Raw genomic sequence first — 18,779 nt, 5'->3', positions numbered from 1 at the left:
CAGAATAACGACTCGGACTTTCCAACACAACTAAAGGACAGATAAAAAGCCCCGCCTGTTTACTTCCGTACATTTAGACGTGATAAATAAATCATTCTAATATTTATTGTACGTGCTTTCGGATTAATCACACGACGTCAGTCTTCAAGGTAAACAAAAGTAAAACAGTGTGAGTAGAGGTTAATTTTCAAAACACAAAACCATTGCTGTATAGTGCTTGAGGCAGTCATCCTGCAGTACAGAAGTCTGCATTTTCAGGACAGCATTTCTAGGACCCCACTTTGTACGTGCTAGCAGTTTATTAACTGAATTTTAACTCAAGAAGCAAAATGAACAATTTTTGCACATTAGTGGCTGACACCGCAAGTCTTGGACAATGCACAAGTTTAAAACCTTATTTAAAAAAAAAAAAAAAAAAGTCTTAAAAATGCGGTCCTGAAACTACGTGCATGCTCCGTTCTGCAGTACAGGTACAGGTAAAGAACTATCTCACTATGCGCATGCGCACAAATGTCACATCAGCCAGTTGCCGCTGCTATGACAACGTCTATACACACAAACAAACACGCGCTACCATTAGCAGTTTCAGAGAAAGGAGCAATTGTTTTGACTTTTTAAATGCAAAGTTATTTTTAAAACTCAAAATTCAGTTTTTTTTCTGACTGCATAACAGATAATACTGTTAAAAAATGTCCATTCCTCACAAAGTTGGGACGGTGAAATCTAAACAGGTATGTTAACGATGTTATAGCGATTGCAAATGAATAACTAATTGTGTTGGCTTGAGAAAGCTAACATTTTATCTACTATTTAAACTTTACAACTTTATCATTTATTATTATTATTATTCTGAGACTAAAATGTCTAACTCCTAGAGCTTTCATGCTTAATCTATCAAATTCTATTTATATCTATTTTAAACCTTTGGTTTAGGCTTTCTTAAGCCAACATCTAGTTGACGACTGCTATTTTACTTGAGAACTGAACTGCACTGTTGTCAAGACCATAAGGTTGATGTCTTCTCTCCTAAAATGCAGGCACCTAATGTTAACACCCAGCCAAAGGCACCTGTGGCAAAGGGTGTCAAAGCTGCAGGAAAGAAAAGGGTAGCTTTCAAATCACTTTTCATCCAGATAGAAATGTATTTTTTGTCACATATCTTTCAAAAGGATCTTGGGATTTCAAACATCTTTTGTAATGTAGGATGAGGAGGAAGCGACAGATACAGCTGAAGGAGAAGAATGGATGCAGGGGAAGACTCTTGTGAAGCCTCCGGATCAGCTGGATTTAACTGAGAAAGTGCGTAAACTTTGAGAAGACCTGTGGTCTGACCCTGCCAACATAATGTCAACATTATAGTGATGTTGAGATTATTATTAATGTATGTTTCTGTTTTTTGTGTTCATAAGGAGCTGAATGAAGAGATTACCAGAGTACTGACAGCAAACAATCCAAATGCTCCACAGAATGTTGTCAGATACAGTTTCAAAGTAAAATTCTGCTGCATCTCTACAACTTTTTGAAATTGTGGTCCTTAACCATGATGATTTAAAGTCATCAGCCTAACAAATCACTAAAATCTGTTATCTTTTCAGGAGGGCTGCTATAAACCCATCATTTTTGTAGATCAGATGGCTATTCACTTTGAACTAGAAGGGAATCTTGTGCACAAGGAATCTGATGAAGGTCGGAGATTGATGGCTAAACAAGCTGAAAGGGAAGATGGCGCAGGAGATGAGAAGCTAGACAGTTTGGCCAAAGCTGGAAAGAAAGCGCGGAAACTCACCAACCAGTTCAACTTCAACGAGAGAGCCTCTCAGACACTAAACAACCCCCCAAGAGTAAGAGGGTTTACTTTTCATCTGTTTATTGCCACATAGTCATTTAGCAGATGGTTTTATCAAGACTATAGAAAGACTATGTAGGTTTTCCGCATTTCAGTTTATGCTTAAGCCACTGTATTTTGCCCTTTTTTTAAAATCAAAATGATGTTTTGCAGGATATAAGTTGTCAAACAGAGCCTCCTCCTCGTGCAAACTTCTCGGCTACAGCCAATCAGGTGAGAAAATCTTTGCTGGTAACTTTTTTGTGCTACCCCTGCAGTAAACCAGCACTATGTCTGTATGAATGAATACGGATTTGTACAATCTGTGTCAGCAAACATTGCTCTTTCTGCAGTGGGAGATCTATGACTTTTACGTTGAGGAACTTAAGAGGCGGGAGAAAAGTAAAGAGAAGCAAGAAGGCCAGTTCCTAAATAAGGAGGAGGACAAAAGCAAGAAGAAGATGATTCAAGCAGAGACTCAGGTAGCTAGACAACAAATAAGATCTGACACAGATTGTAACTGAGTACATACACAATGATCAAGGAAATTACATATTTGTTTTTTAGTTCAATAGTGTGATTGATTTGTTTGATGGATTGAGTTAAAGGGGAAAAAAAACTCTTTTGTGCTTATAGAGCGATGACATATCCCAACTAGCTCATGCGGCCAAGATCATTGAGCGTATGGTGAATCAAAATATATTTGATGATGTAGCACAAGGTAATTATGAAGAAAAAAAAATATTTTTGCTGTTACGCCCTTTATTTTGGATATCTGATCTGATAGACCGACAGATATTGAAAAGTGTTCAAAAATTTTATCCAATTCTCAGATTTCATGTACTTTGAGGATGCAGCTGATGAATTTCGAGGGGAGAAGGGCACTCTTCTCCCGCTGTGGAAATTTCTGTATGATAAAGCCAAAGGTCTGTCTGTTACTGCCCTCTGCTGGTGAGTTTCAAACAAAATGCATCCATTTAAGTGTTTTTTGAGTAAAATAAAAAGCACCTCTTTAAATGACATTTGTATTTGTTTATTTCAAGGAATCCTAAATACAATGATTTATTTGCTGTTGGTCTTGGGTCATGTAAGTTTACTATTTCCTCTGAGAGAAAACCTTTGACAAATAATTATTTGTCAGCTAAACGACTCTGAAATGTGTTTCATCTTACCCCTCAAGATGAATTTACCCAAGAGGAGCGTGGCATGCTTCTCTTTTACACCCTGAAGAATTCCAGTTACCCAGAATTCAGCTTCAACACAGCCTCGGGTGTAATGTGCGTAGACATCCATGAACAAATGTCCTACCTGGTAGCGGTAGGTTTGCATGATGGCTGTGTTGCAGTGTACAACCTGAAGAAAAAGAGCGATCAGCCCATTTATAACAGCACAGCCAGCTCCGGGAAACACAGAGGTGCTGTGATGCAGGTATGGATGAGGTTGTGAGGTTGTGAGTCATGGGTAAAACCCTAACCCTAACAGTAAACCATCATTATTCATTACTTGCCATTCACTAGTATGCCAATGGAGCTGTATGTTCAATACAATGATCAGAATAGAATACTACTACTTGTTCTGTTATATACAGTGCAGTATTGTATACTGTGTGTAAATTTTCTCTCTGTATAGAAATCCTGGACGACACTAAATTTACCAAAATTTGCCGTACACAGCCAGAAAAAGTGCCCTGGAATTCGCAGACACATTTAAAGGGTTAGTTCACACAAAAATGAAAATTCTGTCATTTATTACTCACCCTCATGCCGTTTTACACCCGTAAGATCTTCGTTGATCTTCGGAACACAAATTGAGATATTTTTGTTGAAATCTGATGGCTCCGTGAGGCCTGCATAGGGAGCAATGACATTTCTTATTTAGTGACGGCCGATTTCAAAACTCTGCTTCAGGAAGCTTCAGAGCATAATGAATCAGCATATCGAATCATGATTCGGATCGCGTGTCAAACCGCCAAACTGCTGAAATTATGTGACTTTGGCGCTCCGAACCGCTGATTCGACACGCTGATTCATAACGCTCCGAAGCTTCATGAAGCAGTGTTTTGAAATCGCCATCACATTTTGTTTTTTTTTTGGCGCACCAAAAATATTCTCGTCACATTGTAATATTAATATTGAGCCACTGTACTCACATGAACTGATTTAAATATGTTTTTAGTACCTTTATGGATCTTGAGAGAGGAAATGTCATTGCTGGCTACACAGGCCTCACGGAGCCATCGGATTTCAACAAAAATATCTCAATTTGTGTTCCGAAGATTAATGTAGGTCTTACAGGTGTGAGTAATAAATGACATTATTTTCATTTTTGAGTGAACTACCCTTTAACAAGTGTCTTATAAATTTATAAAGCTTTGCTGTTACAGCAAGCTAAGTGTACACAATGCTCTATGATCCCCTTGTTAATCAGGAAATTGCCAAATGATAACATTTTGTTGAAATCTTGGATGTTTCTATTCCCTTTTTTGGAAACAGTAGAACACAGCCATTTTAAAATCTCGGCTTGTATTGTCGCCCACCTTGTATATGATGTAACAAAACAGCAAATATCTATAACATTCGATGAGAGTGGTTACATACAATAAAGTATAGACCAAAGTGAACATTTTAAGAACAGGTCTCTTTGTGTGCCCCACTTTTTTTCTTTTTTCTTTTTTTTTTTCAAGGTAAGGATGACTTTTGCCCATTTATGCATGCATAATGCTTACAGATTCATATAATATATACTATAAAAAATAAAACGTTTAAAAACATATTCAGCTACTGTTCAAATATTTAGGATCAGTTTTTTTCTCTGACAGATTCTGTTGATTCTTTTTTCAATTCATCAAAGAATCCTTAACAAAAGGTATCATTGTTTCCTCAAAAATATTAAGTAGCACAACTGTTTCCAACATTAATTACAATAAGAAATGTTTCTTGAGCACCAAATCATTATATTAAAATAATTTCAGAAGAATCATTTGACACTGGAGACTGGAATAGTGGCTGTTAATGGCTATTTAATGGTTGACAATATTACCGTTTTGCTGTATTTTTAGTTAAATAAATGTAGCTTCTTTAAAAACAATTAAATCTTTCCAACCCCAAACTTTTGAATGGTAGTGTAATTAAATAAAAATTAGGTATAGATTTGTGTTTCATTGTCTTCGTTATAGGTGAAGTGGCAGAAAGATGACTTGGACAGTAATCACAACTTCATTTCTGTGTCCGCTGATGGACGAGTGGTGTCTTGGACTCTGGTAAAGGTACAAAAGGAAACATCTTGTGTTGATTCTAAAGCAAGTCATTATTGTATGAGGTTAATTTATGCTAATAATTTGGATTTCAGCATGAACTAGTCTTCACAGACATCATCAAACTTCCAGCCATGGACAAAGTTCCTGATGACCTTAAGGATGTCATTGCCACAGGTATGAACCACATTACCACAATGGTACCACAGATATTATACCTTTTAAGTATTTAATACATTAATTCTTCTTCGCACAACCAATTTGAACACAATGATGTAGATAAAAACATGCAATGATGATGTTAGTGGGTCTTTTCTCTAGGATAGGGACAAAGGCTGTGCTATATAGTAAAGGAAATGTAATCACAGACACAGAAATCTGCAATAATCACCAATAAAACAGCTTTTTCAATACTTTATGCACATAATATGGATGTAAAGATGTTTTTGCTGCTGACCTGCACATTAGTCTTCAGCTGGTGTTTGTATAAATTTTCTTGTGTGTTTTATTCATGGTGTTATTTCACCTGTTGAGAGTCGATTATAATTCAGCTTCACCATAAAGAATTCAATTACTTTTGTTAAATGTTTAAATCTGTTTTAGCTTGTCATCAGTTCCATTTATGTTTAGATTGTTCTTTGTTTTGTTTTTGTTTTGTTTTTTTTCAGAAGTCTTTAGAACAGAAAAAAAAAAAACAGTTAAAATGTAAAAAATGAATAAATGTGAAAAATTGCATGCATTAATGTATTATCATCCTCACTGTAGATATTTTCTTTGTGGTTATAGCTGGAACATCTTTGGACTTTCATAAACAAAAGGACTACCATTTTCTTGTTGCCACTGAAGCTGGAAAGATTCACAAGGTCATTTATATTCCATATATATTCTGCATTAACAAATGCCCTGTGAACATCTTGCTCTCTGAAGATATTCAGTCTTGAGTCATCTCATTATCTCATTCATTTTTCTTCTCTGTTTGAATCTGGGATTGGTATAGTAGCATGTTTTGTTTGTGGAGGTTGTCTCCTGCTGGGCCGTCACTGTTTATATAATATCCCTTTGCTGTTATTAATCAGAGAGGAAGTGTTCTTAGTAGCTGTCTGTCCCTGCACTGCTATCACAGCAGAACGGGCGGCATCAGCTAATAACATTCCATCTCTCTCTCTTTCTTTATTTATGCTTTTCACTCTGCCAGCCAGTGGTAGACTAGCATTCAAACTATTTATTTTGACAAACATAGTTTTGTTTCTCATCCACATGCCACCCTTTGGTTTGTATGTCTTGTTTTGTTCTAAATTACAAACATCACATGCAAACACATGCCCTCATTTAAATTTTTTTACTCCTAGTGACTCTAACATCCCTCCATTTCTGCAAAACACACTCACATGTTTACTTGGCTATCTAAATGGGGACATTCCATAGACATAAGCCTATTTTATTTGTATACAGTTAGTTATAAATACTATAACCTAACCTTTACCCACATCCTTACCTTAAAAGAAAAAAATGCATTTCTTCTTTTCTGACAATTTTTTAAACACTTTACTAAAGAAAATATTTATATTATTTATTGTTATATTGTTTTTACAAATGAATATGTCCCCAAAAGGTGGTTTTGTAATATTTAGCTCAAATCTGGGTACAGATTTGTCTTAGAAATATGATTAAGTAGGCACACACACACACACACACACACACAAACACGTTGGGTTTCCATGTTTTATGGGGACATTCCATAGACATTATTGTTTTTATACTGTACAAACTGTATATTCTGTCCCCCTAACCCTACCCCTAAATCTACCCATCACAGAAAACTTTCTGCTATTTTATATTTTGAAAAAAGATAATTCTGTATGATTTATTAGCTTGTTTATTCATGGGGACATTTGGTCCCCATAACGTTGGGAATACCAGGACCACACACACAATGCTGTTAATTCCTCTTATCAATAGGTATTTGCCATGTGCTTGAGTTAAAGAAATAAGTATCTATGTGCCATGCTAATGCAACAGCCCTTACAGCTAAACAGATGCTGAAGGATATATGATTTATCTTTTCCCTGACATTACCAGACCTTCTCTGTCTGGAAGCAGACAGCCCTATCACACATTCCCACATTGCCCATCTTTAATGAGAGATTTACAGTCAAAGCACCAAGATGCACTTTCAGCTTTTTGACCTTTATATAAAAATGGCATGTCTTTACAAAATCAGTTGAGTACAGCTTAATAAAAGAAACTTGCTATCAAAACGTTATCTGATGATGGTTTCTGCTGTAATTCTAATGCTTACTAAGACCAGCTGTCCTATTGTACAGCCGTGGCAAAAAAGTATTGGCAGTGACATACATTTTGTTTTGCAAAGTTTGCTGCTTCAGTATTTGTAGATTATTTTTTCACATGTTTCTGTGGTGTACTGGAAAATAATAAGTATTTCATAAGTTTTAAAGGCTTTTATTGGCAAAAACATTCAATATATGCAAAATGTCAATATTTACTGTGTTGACTCTTCTTTTTAATAACCTCTGCAATTCGCTCTGGCATGCTGGATATAGCTTCTGGGCCAAATCCTGACTGATGGCAATCCATTCTTGGTTTTATAAGTGCTGGGAGTTGATCACAATTTGTAGGCTTCCGCTTGTCCACTCACCTTTTGAGAACTGACCACAGGTTATGGGATTAAATTCCGGGGAGTTGTCTGGCTATGGATCCAAAATTTCAAAGTAATGATTTCTAAGTCTCCGAGTCACTTCTTTTTTCACTTTTGTCTTGTGACATGGTGCTACATCATGCTGGAAAATGCACTGATCATCATCAAATTGCTCCTGGGTCATTGATAGAAGTTGCTCTTGGAAGATGTTTTGATACCATTCTTTATTCATGGAGGCGTTTTGGGGCTGAATTGTGAGGGAGCTCACTCTCTTGGATGAAAAGCAACCCTACACACAGATTGTCACTGTTCTACTTCACTGTTGGCATAAAAACACCCATGGTAGCATTTACCTTTTCTTCTCTGGACAATTGATTTTCCAGATGTCCCAAACAGTTGGAAACAAAGTCATCAGAGAAAATATCTTTGCACCAGTCTTCTGCTGTCCAATCCTTGTACTTCTGCAGAATTTCTGTTCTTGATGTTTGTCTTGTAGAGAAGTTTGCTGCTCTTCTTGACTCCAGACCTTTGTTCAAAAGTCTTGGCCTCACTGTGCATGCAGATGCACACACACCCACCTGTTACTAAAACCGAGCAAGCTCTGCACTGGTAGAGACACAATTTTGTCACTGAATATTCAGGAGGAGGTGGTTCTGCCACTTGCTGGACACTCTGGGACGTCCTTTAGCCTTCTTCACTGCAGTTGAATGCTACAATTTCCTTGTATGTGAGGCCATTTTGATGCAAAACAATGATGGCTGCATGCCTTTCTTTTGAGGTAACCATTGCTGACATAACACAATGATTGGAAGCACTTCTTTTCTCCTTTTATAGCAATCAGTCTGCATTTGTAATCAAATCATAATAATAAGAGTGATTTCTCCTGAATAGTACTTGTTCATACTTTCCCCTGTGCCGATAATATAATTAATGAAATGCTGTTAGCTGGTGAAATTTGTGGGGTTTTTTTTGTTTGTTTGTTTGTTTTTTGGTAAATAATGTGCATTTCGAATTGGACTTGTGCAACTAGAATTATAGCTTTGAAAGAACACAGATAAAAGATTCATCTTCGAATACAATGGACTACTATAAACAAGTTAAGTAAACCAGTAAACTCAAAAAATTCCAGATGGTGTAAAGGTGAGCTAGTTTTAATCCAAACTAACTCACTGTGTTATTCACTGATGTTTTTCTCTGTTTTACTCTTATAACCCAAAGTACTGTTGGAAATTACATTTTTGATAGCAGAGCCAATTATCTCTTGCTATAATAGGCTTATTTTTGGTAAACTGCACAAAATGGAATAAAATAAATGTAGATTTTGAAGCCAAACATTCTTCATTGTTTTAGTAGCTTCATCTAGCCTTCTCTGACAGACTGAGAAAGATGTTGTGCAGCTGTGTTTGTGGCTCAGCTAATCAGAATGCGAGAGACATACTGCTGGGCAAAAACTGGCCCCTGTCTCCCTAAAGAGCGACAGCCGACGCTGAACTGTGTTCTTTAGATTCATCTCTCAGATTAAAATCAAAGCCTTCTGTTTATGATGCGCTGCTCGGGTGACAATGAATTCAGTCAATCAAGCACTTCTCCTGAGCTGCACAAGGCAAAGACAACAAGAAAAATGTTATGAATCTCTTTGCAAAGAATTTTTTAAATGTCACTACTACATCTGCAAGTGTTAATAATAAGCACCAGTAGATAATTAAGCAGTATAATATGAGCAAGAATGCCGCTGTACAAAACAGAATTTTTTTTTATGTAAGTCTAACCAATAATGAGTGTATGTTTGTCTTTCACAGGGCTCCAAATACTATTCTAGCAAGTTTCTGGAGACGTATGATGCACACTTCATGACTGTTAGTCGTGTGAGGTGGAATCCCTTCCATCCCAACGTCTTCATCTCCTGCGGCTGGGACTGGATGGTGAAAATTTGGGATCACACAATTGAGTATGAGCAGTACCATTCCCTACAGCGCTATTTCTACAGGCAGCCTAATTTAGGCAATATCTCTCAATTAAGCTTAACAACAAGCAAGCTAGGCTGGCATTGGCATAAAATAGTGCCTTACAAGGAAATAAAAAAAAAATGCCCCCAAAAAGATATGAATTGTCCCAGTTTTTGTTTTTTATATTTATAACATAAAAAAATTAAGCAGTATAACACGAGCTACAATATACTTTCCTGATTTTAATATTTGTAATAATACATTTTAATATATTTAATAATGTACTTTTGTACAACAGTTCAATAAGCAATCTTTAGACACAATATTGTCGTTTTTACAGTTTTTGCTCTATTTTGAAAATGAAATTTGCATTTTTTTTGCTCCACTGACCTGCTGTCTCACGTTTTTGCTGTTAAAAATGTGAGATGCAGGTCAGTGGAGGTCTAGGGATGCATTTGATTCTGTGTAAACCAGATGTGTAAACTTAGTCTCTCTCTCTATTAATAATAATGAATTAATCTTTCTCTTGACTGCACATTTTGTGTATGTGTTAAGTGGTGATTTTAGATGCAGTATCCCTAAACTGCCAGCAGAGAGCTCTTATGCTTTGCAACATGTCTTACCAAGGTCAGAAATGGATATCTGTCTGTTGTCTATCCAGATCTGCAATGACAGAATAAACCATTAGAAATGTTCATATAATAGAAGTTGATCATAGATTGGAAAAGTATACAGAATACTTTTCCAGTCTATGCTCAACTTCTGTTATATAAACACATTTTAAATAGCTTATTCTGCCATTGCAAATCCTACAAAAACTTCAGGAGATAAAGCATTATGGCAGTAAAACAAAAAATGTGTGTTCAATACTCACTGCTGTATGTGTGCACTTGGATGGATGAAATGCAGAGCACAAATTCCAAGTATGGGACACCATACTACTTGGCTACGTCATGTCACTTTCACTTAAAAGCTTGTATTATTGTTAAAGCACTTACACTACTGCAAAATACTTTTCTATTGCAAACAAATGCTGTACTTATGAATTTTTCAAATTATCAAAGAATCTTATACATTAAGATATCAAACATGATATTGTCAGGTCTTGTGCTGGACAAATGTCAAAATTCATCTGTCACCTCAAAATGAGAAGCAGTCTCCTTTCATTGGAATTATGGAACTATTGATTCATACCCCCTTCTCTTTTTTCCTTACTGATTGTGACAGTCTTGCCTGAGGAAGTCCTGATGATGTTTTTTAAGATGTCTCTCTGTTATATCTTTAGACATCAGTTACTCCGACTGCCAACCTTTGAACATTAGATGATTCAGAATGGGAGCAATGTAGTGGTAAAGTTTTGTTTTGACTGAATAATAGCTTACCTGAAGTATACCTTACCATATATATCTATACATGTCTCTCAAAGGTCTCCCATTTTTACCTTTGAACTGAAAACTTCAGTGACAGATGTGGCCTGGGCTCCATACTCCTCCACTGTCTTTGCTGCTGTCACCACTGATGGAAAGGTAAACATTCAACTGACTCTTCTAATGCAAACACAATGGTAAAATCCAAATTTTTGCATTCTAAGTTTTTTGCAAGTGGTTTCAAATTCTATTTTAATAATAATAATGGCAAAAAATAATAATCAATCCATTCATCCATTTTCCAAACTGCTTGTTCTTATAACAACAATTATTAGAAGGCCCCAGAAGGCCCCTAGCCACAGAAACACCTCCTCCAGAAGCAACCTATTTCATCAGGAGGTCTCAGCTTCAGTGAGTAAACAATCAAGAGCTGCTGCTCAGGGCTGCATTAAACTTAGTAACTCTCATGACACACAGCGCAGGTCTTATTGTGTGTGAGGTGCGCATGAAAATCAAAAATCAACATTGGAGTGTGTGATTCACACATGGGATATTCACACACATGCCCCCTTATGAAGAGTGTAATGATTGCTAATGAAACACAGTAGCATGCTGACAGTAGGACGTCTTTCCAACAGTGCTTGACTGCACCTGTAAGCTGCAGCACACACTCTTTCTGTGAGTCAAGTGCCATGACATCTATCCTGTGGCCCATCATTAGGAATTAGTCTCAAATCACACAGCTGGTCTCACACACTTCTCTAAGGCTGCTTCAGGCATCACCTGTCAGTCTTGCATCTCGATCGGTTTGAACTGCCGTGCCATGGTGGCTTTCACTGTTATTTGCTAACACCGTTACTCAGACAGGCTAAATTACACCTGCCCTCTACAGGAAGCCAATCCAATAAAGATCACACTCCGTTCCCCAGCAAAACCAAACAACTCGAATGCTGCTTTGAGTTGTTTGGTTTTGCTGTGGTAATGGCTTCGTTGTGGTGTTATTATCCTATTATATATATATATTATAGGATAAAAAACATAAAAGCAAAACTTAAATTATTAATCGATGTGATGATGATTGTAATAATAATAATAATAATAACATGAACAGGAGGGGAGGGGGGCTTTATTAGTCAGGTCCTGACAGAATCTGTCACTTTTACTGTGATCATTAATGCAATCAAAATTTGCAGAAATTTCCTCCACTTAGAATTGTAGATAACTGTCCTCCAATGGAAACTAAATAAAGCAAAAAAAAAAAAAAAAAACAATAGCCTAATTTTTGTAAAAGAACAAAAGGGTTCAGGACATAACAGAGGCCTGATTGGAACTGTTGCATAATAACAACAGCTCAATATATGTCACGAACATCACTGTCATTGTCCAGCTTAAGTAAGTTCAGTATTGATTCATTCCATTGTAAAAATGCCTGCAGTACTCCCGACTTTCTGCCCCAAGGAAAAGTGAGTACGCCTGCTTAGAACCGAATAAGGTGCTCAGCATTTTTCTTCATCAAAGATTTTTTTGAATCTGAATGTTGTCTGGATTTTAGTGTACGCACACTCTAAGATCAAATCTGTGTGTATGCATTATAAATGAGGCCGCAGATATCAGCTGCCAGCTATTTCTAAACACCATAAAGAAATAAAATGCAAGCTAATAGCCTACGAAAACAAACATTGCTGAGTTATTTTGAAATGTCAGAACACAGACCAAAATGCTCAGTTTCTAATCTTTAAAGGGGCTTCCTTCTTTCAAGCTCTTAGCTCCAAAGATCTTGTGTTAGATTCGGTGTTACTCCTGCAGTTACAGATGGCATCATTAGTCCTGACATGGTGTGTGTCCTCTGCATCGCTGCGTCAGCTGCCCAGAATATCATCGGTCTGTTAAGATAGATTCACACTCGCTGACTAATTATGAGCCAATCTGCTTGACAAATATTTACTAATGAGTATCCAAACCTGTATCATGTGTCCCCCATCTCCCATCTCTGTCTTTCATCTGCCAGAGCAGAGACCATGCTTAGGTGGGCAGCATGATACAAGAATGACAATGAGTATGATGGGAATAATAATCACCCATCCCTCACTCACTCCGCTCTCTCTGTATCATTTGGATTTTTCCTAGAGAATGTTGCAGAAGATGAAATACTGTCATCCACAGACTTCATCTGTCGCCTGGGGCTCTGTCATCCTCCGAGAGATTCATTCTTAATCTGTATTTCTGAGAGACATATACATTTAAATCAATTTAATCATTTATTACATTTAAGTAAATCTATTATTACATACTTATACTACCTCTCTATACATACTATCACAAAATACAGTCCTCTACAGCAGATGGTCCACAGCATTGTTTCACATGCATTCTTGTGCTCATACATATGAATATATTAAAATGCAAGTGCGCACACACAAACTCAAATGCATCTTAGGCTTTCTGACACTCAGAGCCAAAGCAAGAGAATACATTAAAGAGGTGCTAATGTCTGCTTAACACTGAAAACATCAAAACATAAATTTTGAATTCATTGTAATCTCCTACATATATACTCCCTGTTCAGTTCAGTTGTCTGTTGGTTATTGTCTTTTTGTAATGTGTTTATCTCCTACATTTATTATTAAAGTCATGTTTGCTTGTCGCTAACTACACTGACATGTTACAATATTAATGACAAAGGGTAAAACTTCCTGCTCCTCTTCTGTTTTTCTCTTAGGTTCATGTATTCGACCTCAGCATCAACAAATATGAGGCTCTCTGCCAACAAAAAGTGGTGTCCAAGAAGACCAGGCTCTTGCACATCGAATTCAACCCTGTCCATCCCATCATCATCGTGGGCGATGACCGCGGCCATGTCATCAGCCTCAAGCTCTCGCCCAACCTCCGCAAGAAGCCTAAAGTAAGAGATGCACTAACATTATGTATAGGCCTCCAATGAAATCCCATGCTTAATCGACCAGTGCTGTTTCAATCACTGCTGTGCTGCATACTTCATGTGCTGAATTGCTGTATCCGCATCTTTGTGACTGCTTCAGACATGAATGTACAGCACACGTACAACCCACTGCAGTTCATCCCAGTTACTGAACACCTCAGTTTAGCTAAGTGACATTGTGACATACACATTAATGTAGCATATCGGACGTAAATTTAAATATCATTTGTTTGTTTGCCATTAAAACATAGTAATTCAAGATCAATCAGTTAGTCTGTACTGTGGGAAAAGAACGAATTGATGCAGAGAAAAAAACAACTATATGACAGAAAGTCTTTGCAGTGATTCCAGGGTGAAGGCAAATGATGTTAAATAATTCAGGTTTCTATTCTAATCATTTCTGAAATGTAGCAATTGTAGATAAATCTCCTCACCTCTTAAAGGTTATTGTGTTATTGATAACAATTGCCCCTGTTTACAATTACTCAGTTAATCAACTAGCCCCACCACTAAATTCACGCCATTGGCTGAATCAGATTTTTTTAATTTAAACTCCCAATTGTCTCTGCACAATTCAGCAACCAAAAAATTATACATTTCACCTTAAATGTTTAATGTACATTACTGTTTAAAAAAAAAATGGGGATCACAAGCCTGTGTTTACTAGTCAAAGCTTTACCCCTTGCTATTATACTGATGAGATTTCCCACTTCCTTTATTTACTATATTCTGTCTGTAATACATGCAGCCCCTTTTTCTGCTTTATTTTTCCTTTCACCATCAGTTCATCTGTATGTTATTTTAATTGGTAAGTGGTCTATAATGGATCAGGTTATTTTTGTTAATGGCACCTGTGTGTGAAAGTACTCACATAACTATCATCTTTTGTGTTCTTCATAATTTCCTTTCTGCATCTAAAGAAACCTGAACCCACTGACTGATCATGTGTTGAGCCCTTAGCATATTCAGTAAGATAGTAAATTACAATGGCAGCTCGTAATTAAAATCTTTCGGCCTCACAGACAAACTGCTGTCTATTACAGCTTGACTTGTGAAATGTTTAATTTGTTGTTTAGAGATCTTAATCGATGCCAGCACTTACTGTGGACGTGTTGTTTGTGATAGTCATTATATTTGATTGACTGAAATGGTTCATTCTAATGATGCACAGTGTCACAGGTTGAGTTGCTGTGTCCAGTAATGCTTTTGATTAGTAAGAAGTTGTATTGCTGCCATGGCTGTACTTACCTGCTGGAGAACTGCTGGAGTGCAATGTGTTTTAATATGACTGATGAGAGTCAGCAATGCAATGCATTCACTGTCTCCTCGAGTCATTAATCACCAGCCTTTCACAACCTAATGTCATTATTACCTCTGAAAGAGCACGCTTACTCCCCTGATGCAGTGGCTGATTTTAGATGGCTGAGCAAATGAATTTAAAAGTGATACAAAATTCTGTTTTACCTCATCAAGAGGCTGATTTGCATCTGATATAAAGTGTGTATTTCTGCACAAAACTAAATTGCAAAATAAATAATGATTGTTTCCAAACTCCCATTTTCAATTATTCAGGCAAACTAGTCATGACACACTTCACCTTAATACAAATCAAATGCTTCAAAATAGAAAAGGAAACAAAAACAACTTCTATAAATACAGACCTTTATGAAGGACTGTGATGATATTGATTATTTGGATAAAGTGCTTGACCTTTGCAGGTTTCCAGTTGTGCTAATGTGAGTATTGGTCAGTGCTCACCAAAGCCAGACATGGCCGTGGGACCCATGGGGTGGCGTCTGAAATGGTGACTGTAAAACAGCATGTTCAAAACTCAATAGAATCAGTCAGCTGTTTTCCAAGTCAGGACACACTCATATCTCACCTCCCATGAGCTTTCAAAATGCTTTCTTCCACCACGTTTCTCTGTGACTGTGACTTATCAATCACAGTATCCATATTAATCCTGTAGTCAGATCTCTATTTACGGACTGTTTTAGATTCACTGCATGTATAGTCGGGTCAGTATTCTTTCCTGGGACCTCAGTCAGCTGCTGATTTATTTTCTAATCTATTTCATTACATTCGGTCTCAACAGTCAGACACTTCTCAGAAAACTCTGCAGGTTTGCAATAACAGGGTCACTGAATAAACTTTAATTGCACAACATTGACCACAATTACAATAAACATTAGAAGTCCTCTTGGCAAGAGAGCCACTTAATAGCAGTAAAATCTTCCTCTTCACTTACATAAGAACTCTCTACTGATTCACAATAATGTTCTTCAGATGCCAGTCATAGAAAATGAGACTTCAGAAGTCATTTATATTCTGTATCGGAATTAATGAAGATATGTTTATATATATTTATAGTTTCAATAACTTAGGATATTAAACAGATCTTTCTACTGACTATGAAAAACACCAGAAGAAAGATGATCAGGGATCACCTGAGTGAACATGCCATAGTTCTGCTGCAGGAGGCATGAGGACTGCAGATGTGACTAGAGCAATAAACTGCAATGTCTGTAATGTAAGACGCCTAAGACAGTGCTATACAGGGAGACAGGAAGGAGACAGCTGATCGTCCTCGCAACGCTAAACCATGTGTAACTCTACGTCTCCCCAAATGCGTTTGAGAACTTGCAAGTGTCTTGGTGGATGAGAAGGCAAATCTGGTGAAGTCTAATGCGCTGTTCGTTTGGGGTGTACGCTCCACAGACCCTAGACATTAAAATGTGATTTTGTAACATAATAGTGTAATTTTTTTTAAAACAAATATAATATCACTCACTTTATTGTTGTTTACTCTACATTTGTGCCATTTTGGGTGATGTATGTAAATAACAAAAAAATTAAATAGGTTTTTATAAAATAAATTTTACGTAAAATTCACTTTAAAAAAGATCAAAATTTCTAACTTTCCTTCATGTTTTTACTTCATTGGGAATTTATGAATTGTAACTATGCATTTATGAGTTTTTTTTTTGTCATATTATGTAACAGAAAGCAATTTTTTTTTATAGTCTCCCATTGATTTCTATGGCTGTTTTTTGGGGGTGGAGGTGTTTGTGGGGGGTGTGGAGCAGTGTGTGTGTGTTCAGGGGGTTATTATTTCATTTCTGTTTCAGCTGTTGAATCTTTTTATCTTGAACTAAGTAACTTTTTTTACCTTCATAAATAGTTTTCTAAGTCCTAACGATGGTTAATTGACTTGTAGTGGTGTGTTTGAGGCGAGCACTAACCCCCTCTGGCACGTCTACGCCAGAAAACAGCACTTGCAAGTTGAGCTTCGCCGACCCGACACAATCTCACCTCACGTTCACGTTCACGTTCACACGAGAGTGACAAAATGCTTTACGGTAATTCAAAAACAATGTATATATTATGACTTTATAAGACAATTTCGAAAATTACCCACCTCCATCGAGTGTCCTGTATTTGCAAAACTACTGCGCTGGTGAGCGTTGTAGTCCAGAGCTGCGCTTTGAGTATTTAGGGGGAGCTTCGCAAATCTTACTGAGTTCCGCTTTAATTTAGATATGTAAGTTAAGACATTTTCTGGGAAAAAAGCAGTTGAAAGTGAGAGCTTTTTTTGCTTAGTTTATACATATTTGTGCACAACAAGGCTGAACATTTTCCAAGCTTATGAGGACAACAAAGATAGTCTGAATTTTTTTTTTTTTTTTTTGCTGTTATGCAGTATATATTTATGACCTATATATAAAGACTGACAATGACAACTTGTTCTCTTGAGCAAAAAACATCCTGTCTTTCCCTAAATGCTTAAGTCCCTTTGACTGACATTTTTCACTCTCTCAAGTTTATTTCCCTGACAGCGCTCCCTGGTTAGCATTTGATGAATTCTATGAATAGCTGTAACCTTGAGCTACTTATCAGAGCTCATTGAAGATTCCTGCACTACAGCTCTGTGGATATCTGAACATTAGCATTCTGCTGAGCAAATTTAGCAGATGTTCTCAGAGTGATTACCAGACTCATGATTGCTGAAATTTTGGAGAGTGTTTAATTAGTACGAGTGAATTTCTCTGTTAAGAAGCTGGTCTGGTCCGGTTTAGTTCATTACGGTGTTGGCATGGTCAGCATACATAATGATCTTTGATTATTCTCCCCCGAGGAAACAATGTGTCACTGTAACCGTCTCAGACAAATGTCATGCGAGATTAGAGGGAGTCTCTGATGCCAGCATTAGCGATTTTTTTCCGCCACAGCACACAGAGGAAATAACGCCTTGCTAACACCTCTCTCATTACCTCCACCAGTCGAGATGGAAATGTTTAAATGGGAGCTTCACACTGAGAAGTGTTTGTGATTGTCACTGGCACCCCTGGGTCAGTCCACTCACTACCAGCAGCTGACTCATCTCGTTCTCTTCATTTCTGTCTTTGGCTCTGCAGGAGAAGAAGGGTCAGGAGTTGCCGAAGGGACCGGAGGTAGAAATAGCAAAGATGGAGCAACTATTGAGCTCGCTGAGATAACCTGGCAAGAGTCATTAGAACTGAGGCAAAGTAAGACCTGGACGACTGCAAACATATATATATATATATATATATATATATATATATATATATATATATATATATATATATATATATATATATATATATATATATATATATATATATATATATATATATATATATATATTAGGGGTGGGCCGTTATCGGCATTAACGTGCTGCGTTATCAGGCGATAAAAAAAATATCACCGTTAATCTATTCTCAAAGTTGGGTTGGGAGCTGGGTCTATGATGACTTTCACCTTGATATTTTAGCG

At 37.0% G+C, this 18,779-nt stretch overlaps 1 protein-coding gene across 2 annotated transcripts; it reads left to right on the top strand.

Annotated features, from left to right (window-relative positions):
• Nucleotides 1–19: 19 nt before the first annotated feature.
• Nucleotides 20–18,529, top strand: LOC137012167 (dynein axonemal intermediate chain 1-like). 2 transcript variants are annotated; one of them, XM_067375268.1, is made up of 19 exons: nucleotides 20–149; nucleotides 709–731; nucleotides 1,038–1,106; nucleotides 1,204–1,299; nucleotides 1,410–1,490; nucleotides 1,596–1,841; nucleotides 2,000–2,059; nucleotides 2,179–2,307; nucleotides 2,462–2,546; nucleotides 2,659–2,776; nucleotides 2,869–2,912; nucleotides 3,006–3,253; nucleotides 5,001–5,090; nucleotides 5,174–5,255; nucleotides 5,865–5,941; nucleotides 9,534–9,682; nucleotides 11,107–11,206; nucleotides 13,767–13,949; nucleotides 18,401–18,529. In XM_067375268.1, exons 4-19 carry the CDS (start codon nucleotides 1,246–1,248, stop codon nucleotides 18,479–18,481), a joined length of 1,827 nt encoding a protein of 608 aa, XP_067231369.1. In that variant the 5' UTR covers nucleotides 20–149; nucleotides 709–731; nucleotides 1,038–1,106; nucleotides 1,204–1,245; the 3' UTR covers nucleotides 18,482–18,529. The 2 variants fall into 2 exon arrangements, with proteins under 2 accessions (XP_067231369.1, XP_067231368.1); XM_067375267.1 differs by lacking the exon at nucleotides 20–149 and having other exon boundaries at nucleotides 648–731.
• Nucleotides 18,530–18,779: the final 250 nt, after the last annotated feature.

Source organism: Chanodichthys erythropterus, chromosome 22 (genome assembly GCF_024489055.1).
Source record: "Chanodichthys erythropterus isolate Z2021 chromosome 22, ASM2448905v1, whole genome shotgun sequence".
NCBI lineage: Eukaryota > Metazoa > Chordata > Actinopteri > Cypriniformes > Xenocyprididae > Chanodichthys > Chanodichthys erythropterus.
This window is presented reverse-complemented; position numbering and strand designations above follow the sequence as displayed.

Excerpts from the sequence above, each read along its gene's own strand:
- LOC137012167 (XM_067375267.1), top strand. The coding sequence starts at position 690 with ATGTCCATTCCTCACAAAGTTGGGACGGTGAAATCTAAACAG. Across the intron at positions 3,254-5,000 it reads ACAGAGGTGCTGTGATGCAG|GTGAAGTGGCAGAAAGATGA; the intron begins GTATGGATGAGG and ends TCTTCGTTATAG. Across the intron at positions 5,256-5,864 it reads TAAGGATGTCATTGCCACAG|CTGGAACATCTTTGGACTTT; the intron begins GTATGAACCACA and ends TTGTGGTTATAG.